Raw genomic sequence first — 17,467 nt, forward strand, 5'->3', positions numbered from 1 at the left:
TTGGTTGTTCGTTTGTCGTAACTCTTTTTTGGATTTGTACAGCAAATTGATCTGCTTCTTTTGAATTTTAAATATGGGGTGGTTCTGTAAATTTAAAATTAGCAGGGAACTTAAATATGGGGTGGTTCTGTAAATTAAAAACTAGCAGTAACACCGTCACTATAATTTAAGTCCTTTACATTCATTTTTACCAAAATAATAATAATAATAAAATCCTATTAAAAAAAAAAAAATTCAATGTTCGAGTAAGAGACAATTTTGCAAGTGTGTATGCATTTGTTTAAATTTATTTATTTTTAATTGCATTTCACAACCAATTTTAGTTCACTCATTATTAAGAAATTTTGAACCATCACCATGTCCAATTAAATCTTGTTGTATTGCTCCATTCCAATCCTGCCACGGCAAGGTTCTGCTGAGCTGGATGTCCGAATTCGCGCCAGTGACCCATACTATTCAAGCATTTTATCGATCGATCAGACAACCTTTTCAGCTCTCTAGTAACAAACAAAAAGTTCTGAGACGACCCATTTGAATTCGTTACTTATCATTTGAATCTGTAACTTTTTGTTGTAAATTATCATCTCATCTCTTGGGGTACGGGAATCTCTTAGGGTGCGGCTGGGCAGGGTGGGCCCTCTTTCTTGTTCAGTTCCTTCTCTAGATTAAAAAAATCAAATCAAATCAAATCATTTTTCAGGTGGGGACCCATTGATCTACACAGATCTCATTTACAAGCAACCTCGATTTGATTAAATCAGTCATTCAATACACCTTTCCTTAAAAATTAAGTAATTGATCAATAGTCAAAACATGACAAATCTGTGCTACAAACAAGATGGCCATAAACTTTGTATCAATATACCATAGGTTAATTAAGATTTCAAAGATCAACCGACCAGCAGTATCAGGTCTTTATTTTTTTAAAAAAAAGTAAAAAATTCAAGCCTGAATAGAGGTACATAGGAGCGTTTGAGTACCAATTAAGAAAAAAAAAATTGAAAGATCTGTGACTTGGGGATAGAAGTATCCTCGTGCAATCCATCAACTCCATCCCACATGTACCAGGCAATTACCATAAAAATTCCTTAGGGTTACTAAAGTTTAAACTAAGGGTTACAAATTACAACACAACACGAGTTAGAAGGATTTGGGTTTGTTATAAATGGGTTTGAGTCATAAAAGGGTCAATACGATTAACTCATTTACTTAACCGTGTCGGGTTAGGGTTGAGGGATTCAATTCGTGTAACCCGTTTATAACCTATTTAACTCAACATGTTATAATTGTGAATATGACCTATGTAATATGCTACATGTTTAAACCCAATTATTATGGATAGTTAAATCATTTCAACATAAACTTTGTCTATGCCTTATGATTTTTTTTTTTTTTTTTTGAATGCTTGGGTTACTTGTGACAAATTTTTTTTTATTATTTAATATTTAATTAAATATTAAATGTCTCGTTTTGATAAGCAGATCATTAAACAAGGTAATACGTTTATCTATTTAATAAACAGATTAAGTTAGTGTTGAGGATTCTTGACATAATTATTAATTAGGTTGAATTTGAATTTACCTATGTAGTATAATACCCTTACATTTATACAACCCGACTCACGAACACGAATTACCACCCCTGGTTTATACTCGTGACCTCGACAATGTGAAACCAGCACCGTTGCCATTAGGCTATGCCTTAGAATTTCTTTTACACAAGTCCACGATCCCAAGTTGTGTGTCGGTTAACACCGGAAAAATCTTGTAGAAACTTTTCCCCCCAAAAAAACATAGCCGGCTGTCTTCTCATCAGATAAAACAACCATGACAACTTGCACAACAAAATGACCATATATGGACAAGAGGATGATCAGCATGCCATTTGATTTAATAGAAAATAAGAGTTAGAGATTATAGTTTTCACACCTGGTGAGACGAGAATCAAAACTAATATAATATAGACAAGCTGTTTTGTCCTTCGAAACAAGTACCACATAAATGGAGAACATGTGGGCTTCAACATGGGTTGCCGCCCCAGCACAGGTTGTAAAACATCACCATCTCCCTTTTTAGAAGACCATTTCAATATCAAAGTGATTGAAAGTGTCAAACTGTGGATAAATCTAATAGAGGGAGGCCAATAATGTTGTAAAATAATTGCCAATCTGAATAACTATTTGACCCTCACATGTCTGACCAATAAATGAATTAAAATAGAATTTTAAAATGAAAAGAAGCTGCGATAAAATCAATATAATGTGATTGTCGAGAATAAACTAACCGGAAGAACAAGGTATCCGTTGCAGGTATTGATCATCGGCAGCTTAATTGCTTTATCTACAAACATGTCTCTTGTAATCCAGCACTTTTTACATGGATCTACCAGTTCTCAGTACTACAAAAATATTCTAACCTCGGGAACAAAAAATATACAGCTTGCCTTTCTTTTCATCAGGTGTAAGCCAATCTCAATCCTCTTGCAAAAATAACAGTCCCCATCATAGATCAAGACTAGCAGGTTGGGTAACCAGTCCCTGTCGATTGAGACCCAAATTCAGTGATTATGATGTCAGCAAATTCCTGGTAACACTAACACCTTGAAGATGTGTTTAATGTGGTTGAAATCACAGGGAGAGCAAGAAAATTGTAGTCAGCCATTGATGCAGCAATTTTTTTAACTCTTCCAACCCAGTGCTTTGAGATTAGATTGTTTTAGTTCAATGTGCTTTCCAAGCCTGTAAATAGACAATACAATTAGTGAAAGTCTTGGAGAGTTAAGCGTACCAACTTCGGGAAAGAATCAATCACAAAAGAATATTATTGGCATTGCATCATTAGACACAGGAAATCTAAGAAACACGGATAGGGATATAGGATATATACAATATGACATGGCGGCACGACAAATCCTATAAGACTAAGACACAGACTCTGTGGAGACGTGGCGAATGATAATTAATTAATTTTATATATAGATATATGTATATATTATCATTTATTATAAGACTAATATTATTATTCATCAATCTATGAATCAAAAGTTCACAAATCACAATAACTACTGAGCAACCACGGTAATTCATAGAGAGAGAGAGAGAGGGCACGGGCGGGGGGGCTGGAGTAAAATTTCTAAAATCACTTGATAAAATTTGTTGTAATCAAAATTGAAAATCAAACAAAAAATTGCAGTTGTACAGAGAAAGAAAGAGAATTCTCTCCAGAGAGACAGCGTTACAGAAAGGGGGAAAAAAAGGAAGAAAGAAAGAAATAGGTTTTACTTGAGAAAAAATAGGGCCGTTTTTATTTAAAAAGGGAGACTGTAAAGGAAGAAAAGGGTTGTGGTTGGAAGAAGAAGACCACAAAAAAAAGAAAAAAAAAAAAGTAGAAGATTTGTTGAAGAAGGCGGCTTGCCAACAAACATCGTTTGATGTGCGGTTGTAGCAAGTTCGATGCTTGATTGCAAAAGATAGTGGGACTCTCTATTTCCTTTTTCCGATCTTTTAACGAAGAGGTACACACACACAGTGCTTCCATGTGTTTGAGATTACCCTTAGTGAAAGCTCGCGTAAATACACGCACAAAGTAGTAAAATTGGTTGATAAATTTAAAACAAAAAACTAATTTTTTAATGCTTTGACTTCCAAATTATTGAAAATCTTCAAAGAATTTTGCATACTTTATGGTTTAGCCCATCTTTCTTTCAAATTTTCTTTTAAAAAAACCCTTTTTAACCCAACACACATGTCTGTGGTGTGTCCATCATGTCCTTTTTTTAAAAAAAAAAAAAAAAAGAGGTATTTTTTTTGGCATGCTCAACACGGCCAGCTGTGTCCGACTTGTGTTGGTGTCCAACATGGATTCTTCAACTTTTTCGGCATGTTCGTGTTTCCTATCAGGAAATTGTATCCAAAGAAGCATATGGTTGCAGCTTAAGTTTCCTCTCTATAGTCCACCCATCAACTTAGGTTTAATCAACAAACACGAAGAAATGTGGACGCTGATGAGGACTTTAAAACATTAAGAAGCTCTACAAGACACTAACACCTCTACCCCGACCTCAAAAATAAAACCCTTGTTCATAGAGTCAAATTCCCTCCACATTGAGCTCCAACCCTGTATTCACTTGAACAATACTAAACCAACTCATCACCAGGTGAACCCAACACGGAGGTTTTCGAATCCCCCATGACTTTAACACAAGACCTCTGGGATCCTGCTCTTGAAGGGAGTGTGGTGTGGTCACCCTCCGTTACAAAAGAAATAATAATAATATTGGATTAAATGAAGGATAGAGAGTGAAAGCCAATACATTAACTGATATCCTAGAAGCCATCCCCATTACAACCGCTTCCAATGTCACTAATCAACTATCAACATGAAAACTACAAATGAATTTCTTCCAGATTCCTTACCTACCAGTGGTGGAGCCACAGAGGATCAAGTGGGGGCAACTACCCCCGTTGAACTTTCTTGTTATTTTCATTATGTACATAAAATTTTAGTTAATTATATAAATGTTCCCACTGGATTCTTATAAAATTCTCAAAAAATCCTTTTACGAAGTGAAAGTTCAAAAAGACCCATACATATTCTGTTTTGCACCTTACAATATTAAAATAAATAAATAAAAATGTATACATTAAAATCATTAAGCATTCCACCTTTCTTGAGAGAGAGAGAGTTCAGTTCTCGTCTGTGAAACCACAAAGAGAAATAGGAGAGGTGCTTTCAACAACTAGTGACGATACAATAATAGGTGTGTGAATCAGGCTAATTAATTTATATTTTGATTGTCTTTGAATCTTACTTGATTAGCCAAAAACTAATTAGAGAGATTAACTAGTATTTGGATTATAGCAAATTTGCAGTGGCAGGAGCCTCGAGTTAAACCTTTTTTTTAAAAAAATTATTTTAGGAATGCATGTCTTTTATTAAATAAAAACTTAATAATAAATAGATTAATGGACACATATATTATTTCATTTATATTTTAGAATGAAATATGTTGTTATAAATTATGTTGCTATCTTGGATTTAAGTGAACTATGTTATTTTATTAGTCATTCATTAAATGTGAATTCTTAAGTTGATTTGATTATATGAACTTAATTTTTAGACAGTGGTGAAAAATATATTGACAACAACATTTTAATTTTTATATTTATTATTATTATTTTATGATATTGTCAAAGGTTGCCCCCACCGAAGTGAATCCTGGATCCGCCACTGTTACCTTCTTTAATTCCTTCAAACCCCCATCCTCCCCACACCACACACACAAGAAAAAAAATATTCAAAACTTTTAGAACCCAACTTTCATACTTGATAATTAATGTCAGGACCTATCAGGCTTTAAAAGGCAGCGGTAACATATTGTGTGCAATCCCCCTTTATACTTTCCCAGCAATGTGAAATCTCGTTCATAAGTGTCCACCACGCTCATGAACACACATGTCCTCATGTGTGCGGCTCACTTGCAAGGCTCAAATCTACACACTTCCAGTTGGGGATTACACTCCATATGCTGAAAATATTGTTGATTGTGGTAATGGGTCTTTAAAGATGGTAATAAATCCAATACCCAACCGGAAAAGTTCAGACATGAACTGTGCAGGTGGGCCAGAGTCTTAAGCCACACATGTGAGGACACGTGTGATAGACACTTGTAGAGACGGAATTACACATTGCTTGAGATGGTTGAAGCTTGGAGAATATAAGGAGGGGTTGCACACCATATGTTAACAATGTGTTTTAAAGCCATGAGGGGGAATCCAAAGCAAACACTGGGATAGCATGTCTTTGTGCTTTCTTGGGTATGCCTGGGATTGCAAGCTTTGTCTCTTTGTGTTTTGGCCTGAGGGCTTCCTCTTTGTACTTTATTTTGTATTAATAAATTACCACATTCAGGAAGAAAAAAAGAAAAAAAAATCCAAAGCGAACAAAATTGTTGACTACGGTGGTGGAACCTGACAACTAACATGACCACTACCCCATCTGGCCAATTTAACCTGTGCACAATGTACAATAGCAACATTATCTTTCAGTTTCATCAAATGCCCTACCATTCCTCTCTCAGTAAATCCCATCACCGAATTCAATCTCCATTTTAATTATCCGTTCTAGTCATTCCAGTCACCTTCCAGTTTCCTACCTCCATTAACTCCTTATTCTTCTAATATCTTGCAAATTTTGCTGGCAGTATCTATATAAAGTATAGAGAATCTTTTGTGAGAACAGCTGAACCATCGGCCATTAGCTTGAATGGATTATGGTAACTCTTACCACTCCAGAATGGGAAGGCACTTGATTCATATCCCAAGTCCCAACAAGGACGTGGGTGTGTCAATTACTTATCAATATATATACACACGCACACACATACATATATATATATACTGTGTAATATTATCATCATTTTGTCCCTATTTCTCAGCATGTATTCTGATTTAGGACAAAGAAAAGAAGGCAAAATGAAAGGCACCCTTTAAAACATGAAATTAAACAAGTATCAATATTCCACTTACACAAGGTCCGATGGAAGCCTGAAACCACCTATACGTACACGCTTTAATGCATGAATCTGAAATGAAAAGGAACAAAAGAACCACTAATGATACGCCTGAAGCGGCAATAAACATATAACTAAAAATTACTTATAAACTTAAAATTAAGCTTCATCTTATCAAACTGCTGGCATAAATATGATATACCAAATTTTAGAACTAGATCATTAAAGCATATGCAAAATTTTACTGGTGAAATGAATATTTGGCTTTGAATCATACATATTTAACTCAAAAAGAATGAAAAGATAAAGGATCAAAGGCATGCAAAAAAAGTAATTATCTTATAGAAACTCAAGATGTACTCCTTTTTCTCATATGCTATCCCTTGTAACGCACAAATTCAAAGATGTAGTTGGGATAGGAAAAATGAACAGCTCAAAAAATCAAAACTAACCTGAAGTCCAGCACTTTTTAGAAGTTCTCGGACTTCATGATTTCTCCCTTCATGGACCTGCACCAATTCAGTTTTAGAAAAGGAAAGTTAGCTATTTCTGATCATGTAGTCCAAGTTAGTTGAGAAAGGTCATAGAGTATTTAGCTAAGAGAGTGTTTCCCTTTTCTTTTGTGTCCATATGAGGTGGTTATTATTATTTTTTGTTGGAGAGGGGGGGAGGGAATAAATTTTATGGCATTCGTCACCCTCTCAGTTACAAAAAGAACAAACTATATTGAAGATTGATTGATCTCATAGATGATAGAACAGGTAAAAAGTATAATATACACACCAACTAAAGTTCTTTCAAGACATCAAAATATCTAGTAATCAGTTGAATCAACAATTCCCATAAACTGATCACTTGTTAGCATCTCTCTAGTGTCAGAACACCACCATCATGGCTTAACCAACACTCTCTTTCTACATATGTAAAAAGGTTTTTGATGCAATAAATACTCTAGTTACTACAATGCTCAGATGATTTGCCACCTAAACATAGCATCACAAATTTTGTGTTCATATTGGACAATAATTATACCGAAGAAATATGCCAGTGAAAATAAGAAGAGATATGGAGCAGAGTGTTGGGCTTTAAAAAAGAAACAAGAATGTGGTAATGCATCGGAAATGAGAATATTAAGATGGATGGTTGGATTTACAAAAAGAGATAGGGTCACAGATGAATGTGTAAGAGAAAAATTAGGTGTGGCACCATTAACGAGAAAATAAGAGAGAGTAGACTTAGATGGTTTGGATACATACACAGACCTATAGATGCACCGGTAAGAAGAGGAAGTTTAATTTCCAAAAATAACGTGGGATGAAGTTAATTAGAAATGACTTTTAAAAGTTAAAACATAATAGGTGATATGGCGGGTAATAGAAAGGAATGGAGACAGAATTCATGTGGCCAACCCCATTCATATGGAAATAAGGCAAGGACGACGATGATGATGAAAATCGTTTGGAAATTACCAGAAAGTTTGTATTAAAAAAACTTGAAGTTTTTCAAGAATTCACAGTTATATATAAAAGAAAAAAATTTGGAAAATTTTGCATCCAAAACATTTAGAAATCCTGACAGATTTGAATTAAGTCTATATCCAAATTCATATGGAAACTGACATTTCCAATACCATGTAGTGAACAAGCATGTATTTCAGTAGATTGCAGCATTCTTACGTTCATTTGGAATTATTTCAAAGGCAGTAAAATATGTTTGGGAGCACAGAAAACATTTTGAAGGAGAACAAAACAAAAATATTAAGATCTAGTGGTTTAGTTTCATTTCATTGAAACTGAGCACAGAGGTCATTACTTGGTGCAGTAATAAAATTGGTTGGACAGAAGTGAGCTGGCCTCAGTGAGAGCCCATGTGAGTGCTATGTGGAGGAAGCTAAAATCCAAAATATTGGAAGGAAGAAAAGCATGGCTGTTGTGTAAACTCCTTGAGAATCATGTCATTTTCCTGCTCGTAAACGTGGGAACACAGGTTCAAACCTAACGCAGCTAGTTTATGAGACAGCGAAAAAAGTGAAATCTTATGTACCCATTTGCCACTCTTAACACCCATTCTCAATTAAGGGGGACCACTGTGATGCTTTTTTCCACAAATCCTGGTTCATAAGCCTCCTGCTAGCTATATGATGAACCCATGAACAGCACACATGGCACCAATGTATATTTTAAGTGTGAAAAGCAATATCAATCTAGAAAGCGAAGGTGGAGCATCATACTGCTGTTTCACTAAATTCATAAATTCTACTAAATTCGTTGCACATAATACAAATGCCTGCTGCTGGCTACGAGACCAACCCAAGTACGTTAGTACCTAACACGTGCAAAGCATATCTGAGAAAACAGAATGCAATTGGAAGGAAGCTACCAATTATGACATTACAACAGTTCTTTCTGAACACGCGTGCGCGCAGAGAGAAAGAGAGAGAGAGAGTTACCACAATGCGAAGTCGAGGTCGTGATATATCTGGTTGAGATGGTAGTAACTCCACTGCATCCGGGGTACAATGGGCTCCATCAATGACAGTTCCCTCACTAATGGCTATTAAATGACGCTTATTGACTACACCATCCACAGTTGCTATGTATCTGCAGTCACATATATTAAATTTTAAGTAAACAGGATACATATTAGTATTACAATAGCAAATGAGCGATCCAATAAATAGATGTAGACAAAAGTAAAACATCACCATTCAGAAAATGGCAGCCAGCATAAGATTTAGTTCTTACCATTGAGCAAGCAGTAGTACTTAGTTCACCACAAAAAAAAAAAAAAAAAAGAAAAAAAAAAGAAGTTATAATAATAAATAATAATTGAAAAATAAAAACCTCCAGCAAACATTTGATGCCATTTTAACAGACAAATCATTTGCTAGAAAGTCACACCAAATCTGGTTTCAGGAGGCTTTGTTAAAAAAAATAATAGTAATAAAAAATAATAATTAGAAAACGCATTATATGAAATTTTAAATTTAAACTGTTAAACATGAGAAGGAAAAAAATCATTGAACTGTGAAAAGAACAAATGAAACCCTACTCCTTTGATAAATTAGATGAGGGATGTGAAATCTTTTGAGCGAATTCCCCTGAAAAAGGTAACAAAACAGGATTTAGATGAATTTCAATTTTAGAATCCATATCAAGAACCCAAAACATCAAGTCATAGACATCCATGATATCACATTCAGCATCAAACATACCATCATTTGTCACAATAATCAACCCCGATGTGGCAACATCAAGGCGGCCAACAGTAAAGAGTCGTGGTTTTTGTTGTCCTGGATTTCTTTTATCCTGCATCAGTGCACTAATAATAGCTAATTGCAAGGCACAAAAAGGTAGTACTTATACATAGTTAGTATCGTGTTATTTTTCAAAAAAGAGTGTTGGATGTGGCAATCTACACATACCCAACTCTTCAGATAATCGTCGAATAAACTCATCACTGATTTAGTCTCTTTCGCCCCAGATGAGCAAATGTACCTGTAATAAGGTAAATGCATTAACTCCACAATACGCATAGAATTCAATATTCAAACTTGAGTAGAACCATGATGAGCCAAAGAGATGCAAACCCTTTTGGCTTGTTCAGGGCAAGATAGACTTTTGGAGGCAGTTTCTTAGGAAGGCGGTTTCCATTGACATATATTGCATCTCTCATAGGATCAACCCTAGTCTGCCCATTATCAGAAGCAATACTAATAAACTCTACCAATACAAAATCTTAAACAAACATTGGGTAAAAAAAATTGTCATATAATATAGTAATTGAAGCAGACCTGAGGAGTATTGCACACTGAATTATTAACAGTCACTTTGCCTTCAAAAATAAGCTCTTCGCAGCTCCTTCTTGATGCCACTACAATCAGAAACCACATAACTCAAAAATCAAGAGACATTACTCAAACATGTTAAAAGAAAACAAGCACATTGGGTTAAGTAAGGTATCGTTTAATTGGCATTTCACAATATATATGGGTATATATACACTTAAAGCAAAAACATAAAAATAAGAAAGTTGCACTTCTTAATCAACTTCACATTTCAAAATTTGAAACCAAATAGAACTAATAATATTTCAATCAAAATAGAAACTTCCTAGCAAATTCAGAGAATAATTGCTAAACAACCAAGCAAACTCCAATCCGTAATTGCACCAATATATATATATATAAGCTTATATTACCTCCGGCGGCAGCTAGAACTTTGCTGAGCCGCTGCGGCGGGTCCCTAAAATTCTGATTGTAAAACCTCCGCGCTGCCTTCGAATGCTTTGGCTCCGCTGTTGCGACCGGTTTATTGGAACTCTCTTTCTTTATCTTCTTCTTCGTCGACTGAGTCTTGGCATTGGCAATCTCGTGGAGGAGACGCGCCGGCGGGGTCGACTGGAGGGTGAGGTTTCCTTTGTCGTCGCGGACGATCCATGGGATGAATAGCTGGCCCGATTCTTCAGCAAGACCGGGGACGGAGGGAGATTTGGGTTTCGGGGTTTTGGGTTTGTTTGGGGCGAAGGTGATGTTGAATTCGGTGGATGAAGAGAGAGCGGAGGTGATGGTGCGGAATTGGTGGCGAGTGCGGGTGATAAAGTAGGGTTTGGAGAAGTGGAAGGAGGAGAGGGCCGTGGAGGCGGCGGTTACTGCGGCGGCGATAACCGCCATTGGTGGTGGTGGTGGTGGTGGTGGTGGTGGTTGTTTTAGAGGTTTTGGTTTTGGATATTTGAGATGGAAGAGAGCTTGGCAGTGGATGAAGTGGAGTGTTGGGTTTAGAGAATGGACCTGACCCAGTACATTTAAAGGCTGGTGTAAACACCAGAGAGACACCACACCAAACTACCCAATTCATGGGCTTCTGCGATTTATATAGTCCAATTTCTGGCCCAGTACAAAAGAAGATATACAAATTTTAATATCTATATGTTATGCCAATGATAAAGAATAAATAAATAAACATACAAACAAAATAAGACCTAATACATATTCAAACATTTCTAAGTCTACTATAACTCAGAAAATTCCGTTATTATATATGTTTCTTAATGTCATTCCGAACGTGTTTTATAAGTTAGATTCTCAACACAAACTTATTATTAAAAAAGAAGCTTAAAACAAGAAACTTCCAATTTTGGAAAAAAAAAACATAGAAAATCTCTTAATTTTAAGATTTGTTTACATAGTTTCTTTTGATTTTAAAGGTTTTCTTTAGGCTTGTAATTCTTACATGGCTCACCCTAATGTGGTAAGTTATAATCTATTGAATTTTTACATGTAAATTAAGGTGAAAATTTATAATACCTCGAGGTACCATACTCTTGAAGTTTTGAGACCGTTGAATGTGGTGGTGAGACTCACCTGATAAATGATCCAACGGCCAAGAGGTACCGAAGTATTGTAGACTTTCTCCAAATTAAGAGTTCTAAATTAAAGTAATACTATCAAAAGTGCTCGTTTATAACAATTGTTATGAGCTTTTTATATTAATGGTTCAATGTGAACGTTCATGTATTTTTAAGTTGTTTATTTCAACTTAAAAATATTTTTCTTATATATTTTTGGTAGTACAAAAAACTACGTAAAACATTTTACACTCTCCCTTAAAAAATCACCTACAATGGGACCTTCCACTCAGATGCTGTGGAAGCCGAAGGGGCAATCTACAATTTCTTTCCTTATCAATTACAAAACATTCGAATTCATTTTCTCTAAGTAACAAGACTTTTACTACATTAGACTTTTATTACAAGTGTAGTCATTAATACTTGATTATAAATACATAAATAAATAAGTACCTCACAATTGTTTCTTTAAATTATCTCAGATGGCTTTTACTTCTGGTAGTACAGCTAATTTAAGTATTATAAAAAAAAAGGCCAAGTATCCTGCTTTGCTGATGCAAAAAAAAATGCTATTGCCATTAGAACAGAGTAAAAATCAAACATTTTCCTGGTCCAAAAAATCATGAAGAATAACATAGTTCAATTGAAGGAATTACTACATCTTTTTCACCAAATCATATTTTCAACCCAAAAAAAAAAACGAAGAAGACATGCCTAAGGTACAGATCAACAGACAGGCTTTTCAAGGACACAACAACAAAATTCGGCTACAAACTTTCTCAGGATGACAAAGTTCCAAGCATATTTCTGTTTGCAACTTCCTCTCTTCGCAATGGTTATAGTAATGCAATCTCTAGCTGCTACTAGCCCAACCCAGAAGATAAAACCAAATTCCTGGCCTTCCCAGCTTCCTTGCCCTCCGAACGGACAAAGTTTCACTTCTCCATGTTCAACCTGCCATGCCAAACACCAAAGACATGTCATCTTAAAAAACTTTTATACCAAAAGACTCACTCCCACCATCTATCCCCTTGTGCAGAAAGAATCATCAACAGTGGAAACGGTAGTCCGTATTCTCGGGTACTTCATGCACACACTCAATTTTCTGGAACAACATTGCAGTGTCTGCTATAAGTTACATATTTTTCATCATATGCAGAAAGGAACCTTCTAAAAGCATTTAAGTTGAATTTATGGATTATTAACAGGATTATTAACAACCACGTCAACTCGTTGGAGGAGATCTATAACACTTCCTGCTTTTCTCTTGGCCCGATCAGTGCCATTCTCCAGAAGTTCCTTCAATGCTTCTTCTGCCCCAAGTTCCCTTGCTGTCTTCAGATACTGTACGTCCCCTGTGCATAATGACCACAATACAGCTGCGGCGTTCTCCCGGTTGCGTGGCGAACCAGTTCTTATCACCTCTATCAGAACTGGGATTGGTTCTGCTTCACCAATAGCTATTTTCCCTTCTTGATGGCTCGCAAGTATGGCCAATATTGCTAGTGCCTCGTCCACCATTCCACCCCCAGCATCTTTAAGTAATCTCATTAGTGGTGCCACAATCCCCGCCCTTACGGCCCTCACCTTGTTTCCTTGATAGATTGAAAGGTTGAAAATAGCAGTAGCTGCATCCTTCTTTCCTCTAGGAGTACCTTGACAAAGCAAATCAATAAGAGCTGGGATAGCCCCTGCTGCTCCTATTGCTACTTTATTCTCATCTACAACTGATAAACTAAAAAGGGTTGCAGCTGCATTTTCTCTTCCTTCCATGCTACCGTTTTTCAGAACATCAACTATGTCAGGTATGGCTCCTGCGTTTACAATGGTTCCCTTGTTAGCATCATTTATGGAGAGGTTGAGAAGCGCTGTAACGGCATGCTCCTGTGTTCGGGAATCTGTAGAAGATAATAGCTCTACAAGCAGAGGAATGGCTCCTGCCTCAGCAATACATACTCTGTTATCTGCATTTCGCTTTGCCAGCAACCGGAGCTCACCAGCAGATGCTCTTTGCTGTTCTGAATTACCATTTGCAAGTTTCTGTAGTAAGGCATCAATGGCAGCCCGATCACAATCTGAACCACCACCTCCTGATTTTTTGTTTCTACAGTTCCCTTGTTTCTTTGGCAGCTCAACACCATTGCTCTCGCACCACAAAGCAATGAGACTCTTCAAAACATAATTGGGTGTTAGGGCCGTGTGCAACAGGGTCTGCTGAGTCTTGGGACAGGTCTTATGCCCAGCATCCAGCCATTTTTGAATGCAGGATCTCTCATATGTCTGCAAAAATAAATGAAACCTTAAGTAAATAATGGCTACCAATATAGACACAAATCTGTAAACTGTCAAGGAAACTGCTGGTTTAGACCTGTCCAGTAGAGACAATAACAGGATCATTCATCAATTCAAGGGATATTGGGCACCGGAAATCATCTGGGATAACAGGAGATCTATGTTTAATCAAGCTTTTGTCACCCTCAGAGGCATCAGCTCCTGGGATTTCCCTTGCTATGCAGTCCTTTAACTTTCGAAGCAAAAACGACATCTGCTCAAAGCATTCTTCTGGAACTCCACCATTTAAGATAACCATTTCATGGAAAGCATGTGATTCTTTCTTCAGATCATTGATGGTCCTGAGTTGCAGCTTTTCTGAAAGCCTTCTTAGAATTGCAGGGTCAGGGTCCTTTTCCTTCTGTGATATGGCTAAATCCATCTCTAGTTGTAGATCGGGTGAGTCCATTCTTCCTTTTGCTCTTCTAAACTGTGCATGCACAAGTTCAATCTGAAAGAATATAAGATAGGTCAGTCCTGTATTCAGTAAAAAATCAAAAGGGAGATAAGAGATAAGATTGCTGCAGAATAATTATGTCAAAATTCTTCAAAAATCAATTGATTCTAGAGTACCTGTTCTCGAACTTCGTCTGATATATCTAGTTTATCATAAGGAATCTGGCTCAATGCTTCTTCAATTTGTTCAGTCGCTTGTTGGAACTCACCCGCAATTTTGTCCCTGTGCAGAGCCTGTGACATAGAAAATACAGCTTAACTCAAAAGCATTACTTAGAAGACTTGTTTGCATAAAAATGACATTGCTTAATAAAATTCCTTCACAACCATACAAGTAATCTAGAGCAATAAACACTCAAACTGCTTTCTAATTTCAACGAAATCTATATCTAGTACAAATTTTATTACCTTAGGATAAACACAAAGAGTATTGGATAAATTTAACTTTAAGAAAATCCTTTTTCAGTTGCATATAAGTATGATTACAAACACAATAAACATATATACTAGCCTCACAATTTATATTTCACCCTATGGTCTTTGCGCTTCGAAAACCTGCATGCTTTGATCCTAGAACATGAGAAATGACCCATCAATATTCGCCTAATACAGAAGTCTAGACACATATGCAAACTGAGAATCCTAATCCCTTAGCTCAGCAACGTCTTCATTTCCAACTACTTGGGGATAGCTATTCTTGTTGTAGTGTGACAGAAGGATTTATGAGCAGCCATAACATCCCCTAATCCCAAATAGCCAAAATCCCACATCTCCTATAAAATATATACAAGAGAGACAAGATACACCAAAAGTACAGCATTAAGCTGTGCTCACAAACCTAGATTGCATGTGACTTAAAATGTGGCAAGTTTCTTCGATGTTCTTAATTCCATAAACTTGAAAAATCCTGTATTTAGCCGGAATTATAATCTAAATACGTAGCAATTTAGCCTCAAAAAGTTAATTGGGAACATCATTACAGGTACTAATACACTAACACACAATCTACACACATTCAATTCTATCTTTGTAATCTACTATATTATATTTCAAAGATCACTTAAAATTAGAGCTCCATGCCTCAAATGCATAATTTAGAAATTGAAATCTTTAGAAAATTCAAGCTAAAAAAAATCCAAATCCTCAAGCATATCTTATCATGAGTTTTGACAAAGTTCAGAGTTTGAATTTGAAACAAACTATTTGGCTTTGTTTGGTAACTAGAATAAGTGGGAAAGAAGTTATTAAAATTAGAACGAACTCACTTTCTGTTTGCAAGCAAAAGACTCGTCTTGCTTAATTCATATAATTAAAAAAAAATTATGTGTTTACTTTTTCATGAACCAAAACAACAGGAAGCATCGGTATTCAATTTTTTTTCTTCTGTTTCTCAGCAACCGAACAGTTTGTTTTCCAACACAAATCAAAATAAAACCCAAAGAACCCCAAATACATAATAAATAAGAAAAAAATACACAATTCAACCCATATATATATATATACACACACCTGATATAGTTTACTGCCTTCATTGACCGATCGGAGAAGCTCGTTAGCTGAATTCAAAGCAACCCTCAACGACTCGAGTCCTCGAACCTCGTCGTCGCCGAGCTCTTCATCGCCGTCCTTCAATTCCTCAAACAGAGGGCTCAATAGCTTCACTCTCCGAACCAAATTACCATACATCTTCTTCGAGCTGTTTTGGCACTCGGGTAGCCCAGAAATGTCCCTTATGGTCTCGCCGAGTTGACTCACCAACGCGTCCTTTGGATCGTCCATTGTAACAGTATGGATCACCAATTTGAGCTCTATGAAACACCCGCAAGAATTGAAGATTTTGAAGCAATTTAGAGAGACCCAGATGAGAGAACTGCTTGAATTTTTTATGGGTATTTTTGTTGGAGATGAATCAATTCCCCATTTCGGGTATAAAAACCTCTTTGAGAGGCTGAAAAACACTGAAATATAGGGTTTTGGGGAGAAATTTCAGAAACCCAGATGAGAATTTTTGATTGAATTTTATGGTTGAGGTGAGAGAAAGTGGAGATCAAGAAACGGTATGAATGAACAGAGAAGGAAGGAAATGATTGGTCTTTGACAATGAGGGATTAATTTAAGTGCTAATAAAATGGATTAGAGTAACAAGTCTTTGTACAATACTGTTTAATTTAGCAGGTAGAGAGGGGAGAGAAACAGAGAAGGCAGATGAAGCTGAGATCATCTCTGACCAAATTAATATTTTTTGACGATATTGCCCTTTTTCTTTGTACATTTATATTTTATATATATAGTTTTTACTGCATAGTAATGACATGGAAATGGAACCAAAAATACATAAACAAAAATGTTGGTCAGAGATTAAACATAGAAATATTGTAACTACAAAGATTAAAAAAAAAAAAAAAAAAAAGGTTGCTCTTATCATTGTCTAGCAATATTTATTTATTTTTTAATATTGATGTAATAACTTAAATTGTGGGACATTGGCCTAGTTGGTAGAATATCTAACTCTTTGAATCCATATACCTGAGTCCCTCATTCCCTTAATTTACCAAGATAAAAATAAATAAATAATAATAATAATAACTCAAATGGCACAAAATAATAAAGTACATAGATTGCAGAGATTTTTTAAACACTAATAAGTTTTCCCTTAGTTTGCTAGAATACAAATTAATTAATTAATTAATTAATTAATTAATAATAATAACTCAAATTGTGGAAGTAAATAAATGGGGACTCGTATGTTTCCCTCTCAACGTTCTAGTATTCTACCAACTAGATCACCTAGTAATGCTATACTCCAATTCTTATTTCAAGATAA

At 35.8% G+C, this 17,467-nt stretch overlaps 2 protein-coding genes across 2 annotated transcripts; both read right to left on the bottom strand.

The window, feature by feature from the left end:
- Positions 1–2,221: 2,221 nt before the first annotated feature.
- On the bottom strand, positions 2,222–11,311 carry LOC132311910 (putative ribosomal large subunit pseudouridine synthase SVR1, chloroplastic). Its single transcript, XM_059810063.1, has 10 exons — positions 10,711–11,311; positions 10,304–10,383; positions 10,100–10,200; positions 9,935–10,007; positions 9,725–9,818; positions 9,562–9,610; positions 8,960–9,110; positions 6,963–7,019; positions 6,527–6,582; positions 2,222–2,737 (listed from the first exon to the last, which is right to left on the bottom strand). Exons 1-10 carry the CDS (start codon positions 11,180–11,182, stop codon positions 2,677–2,679), a joined length of 1,194 nt encoding a protein of 397 aa, XP_059666046.1. The 5' UTR covers positions 11,183–11,311; the 3' UTR covers positions 2,222–2,676.
- A 1,131-nt stretch (positions 11,312–12,442) lies between these two features.
- Positions 12,443–16,825, bottom strand: LOC132311911 (U-box domain-containing protein 14). Its single transcript, XM_059810064.1, has 4 exons — positions 16,153–16,825; positions 14,761–14,877; positions 14,225–14,638; positions 12,443–14,136 (listed from the first exon to the last, which is right to left on the bottom strand). The coding sequence occupies exons 1-4, from the start codon at positions 16,420–16,422 to the stop codon at positions 13,048–13,050; spliced, it is 1,890 nt and encodes a 629-aa protein (XP_059666047.1). The 5' UTR covers positions 16,423–16,825; the 3' UTR covers positions 12,443–13,047.
- Between the last annotated feature and the right edge of the window lie 642 nt (positions 16,826–17,467).

This window comes from Cornus florida, unplaced genomic scaffold, assembly GCF_030987335.1.
Source record: "Cornus florida cultivar Cherokee Brave unplaced genomic scaffold, ASM3098733v1 CherokeeBrave_3.0.0_Hap2_Chr06, whole genome shotgun sequence".
NCBI lineage: Eukaryota > Viridiplantae > Streptophyta > Magnoliopsida > Cornales > Cornaceae > Cornus > Cornus florida.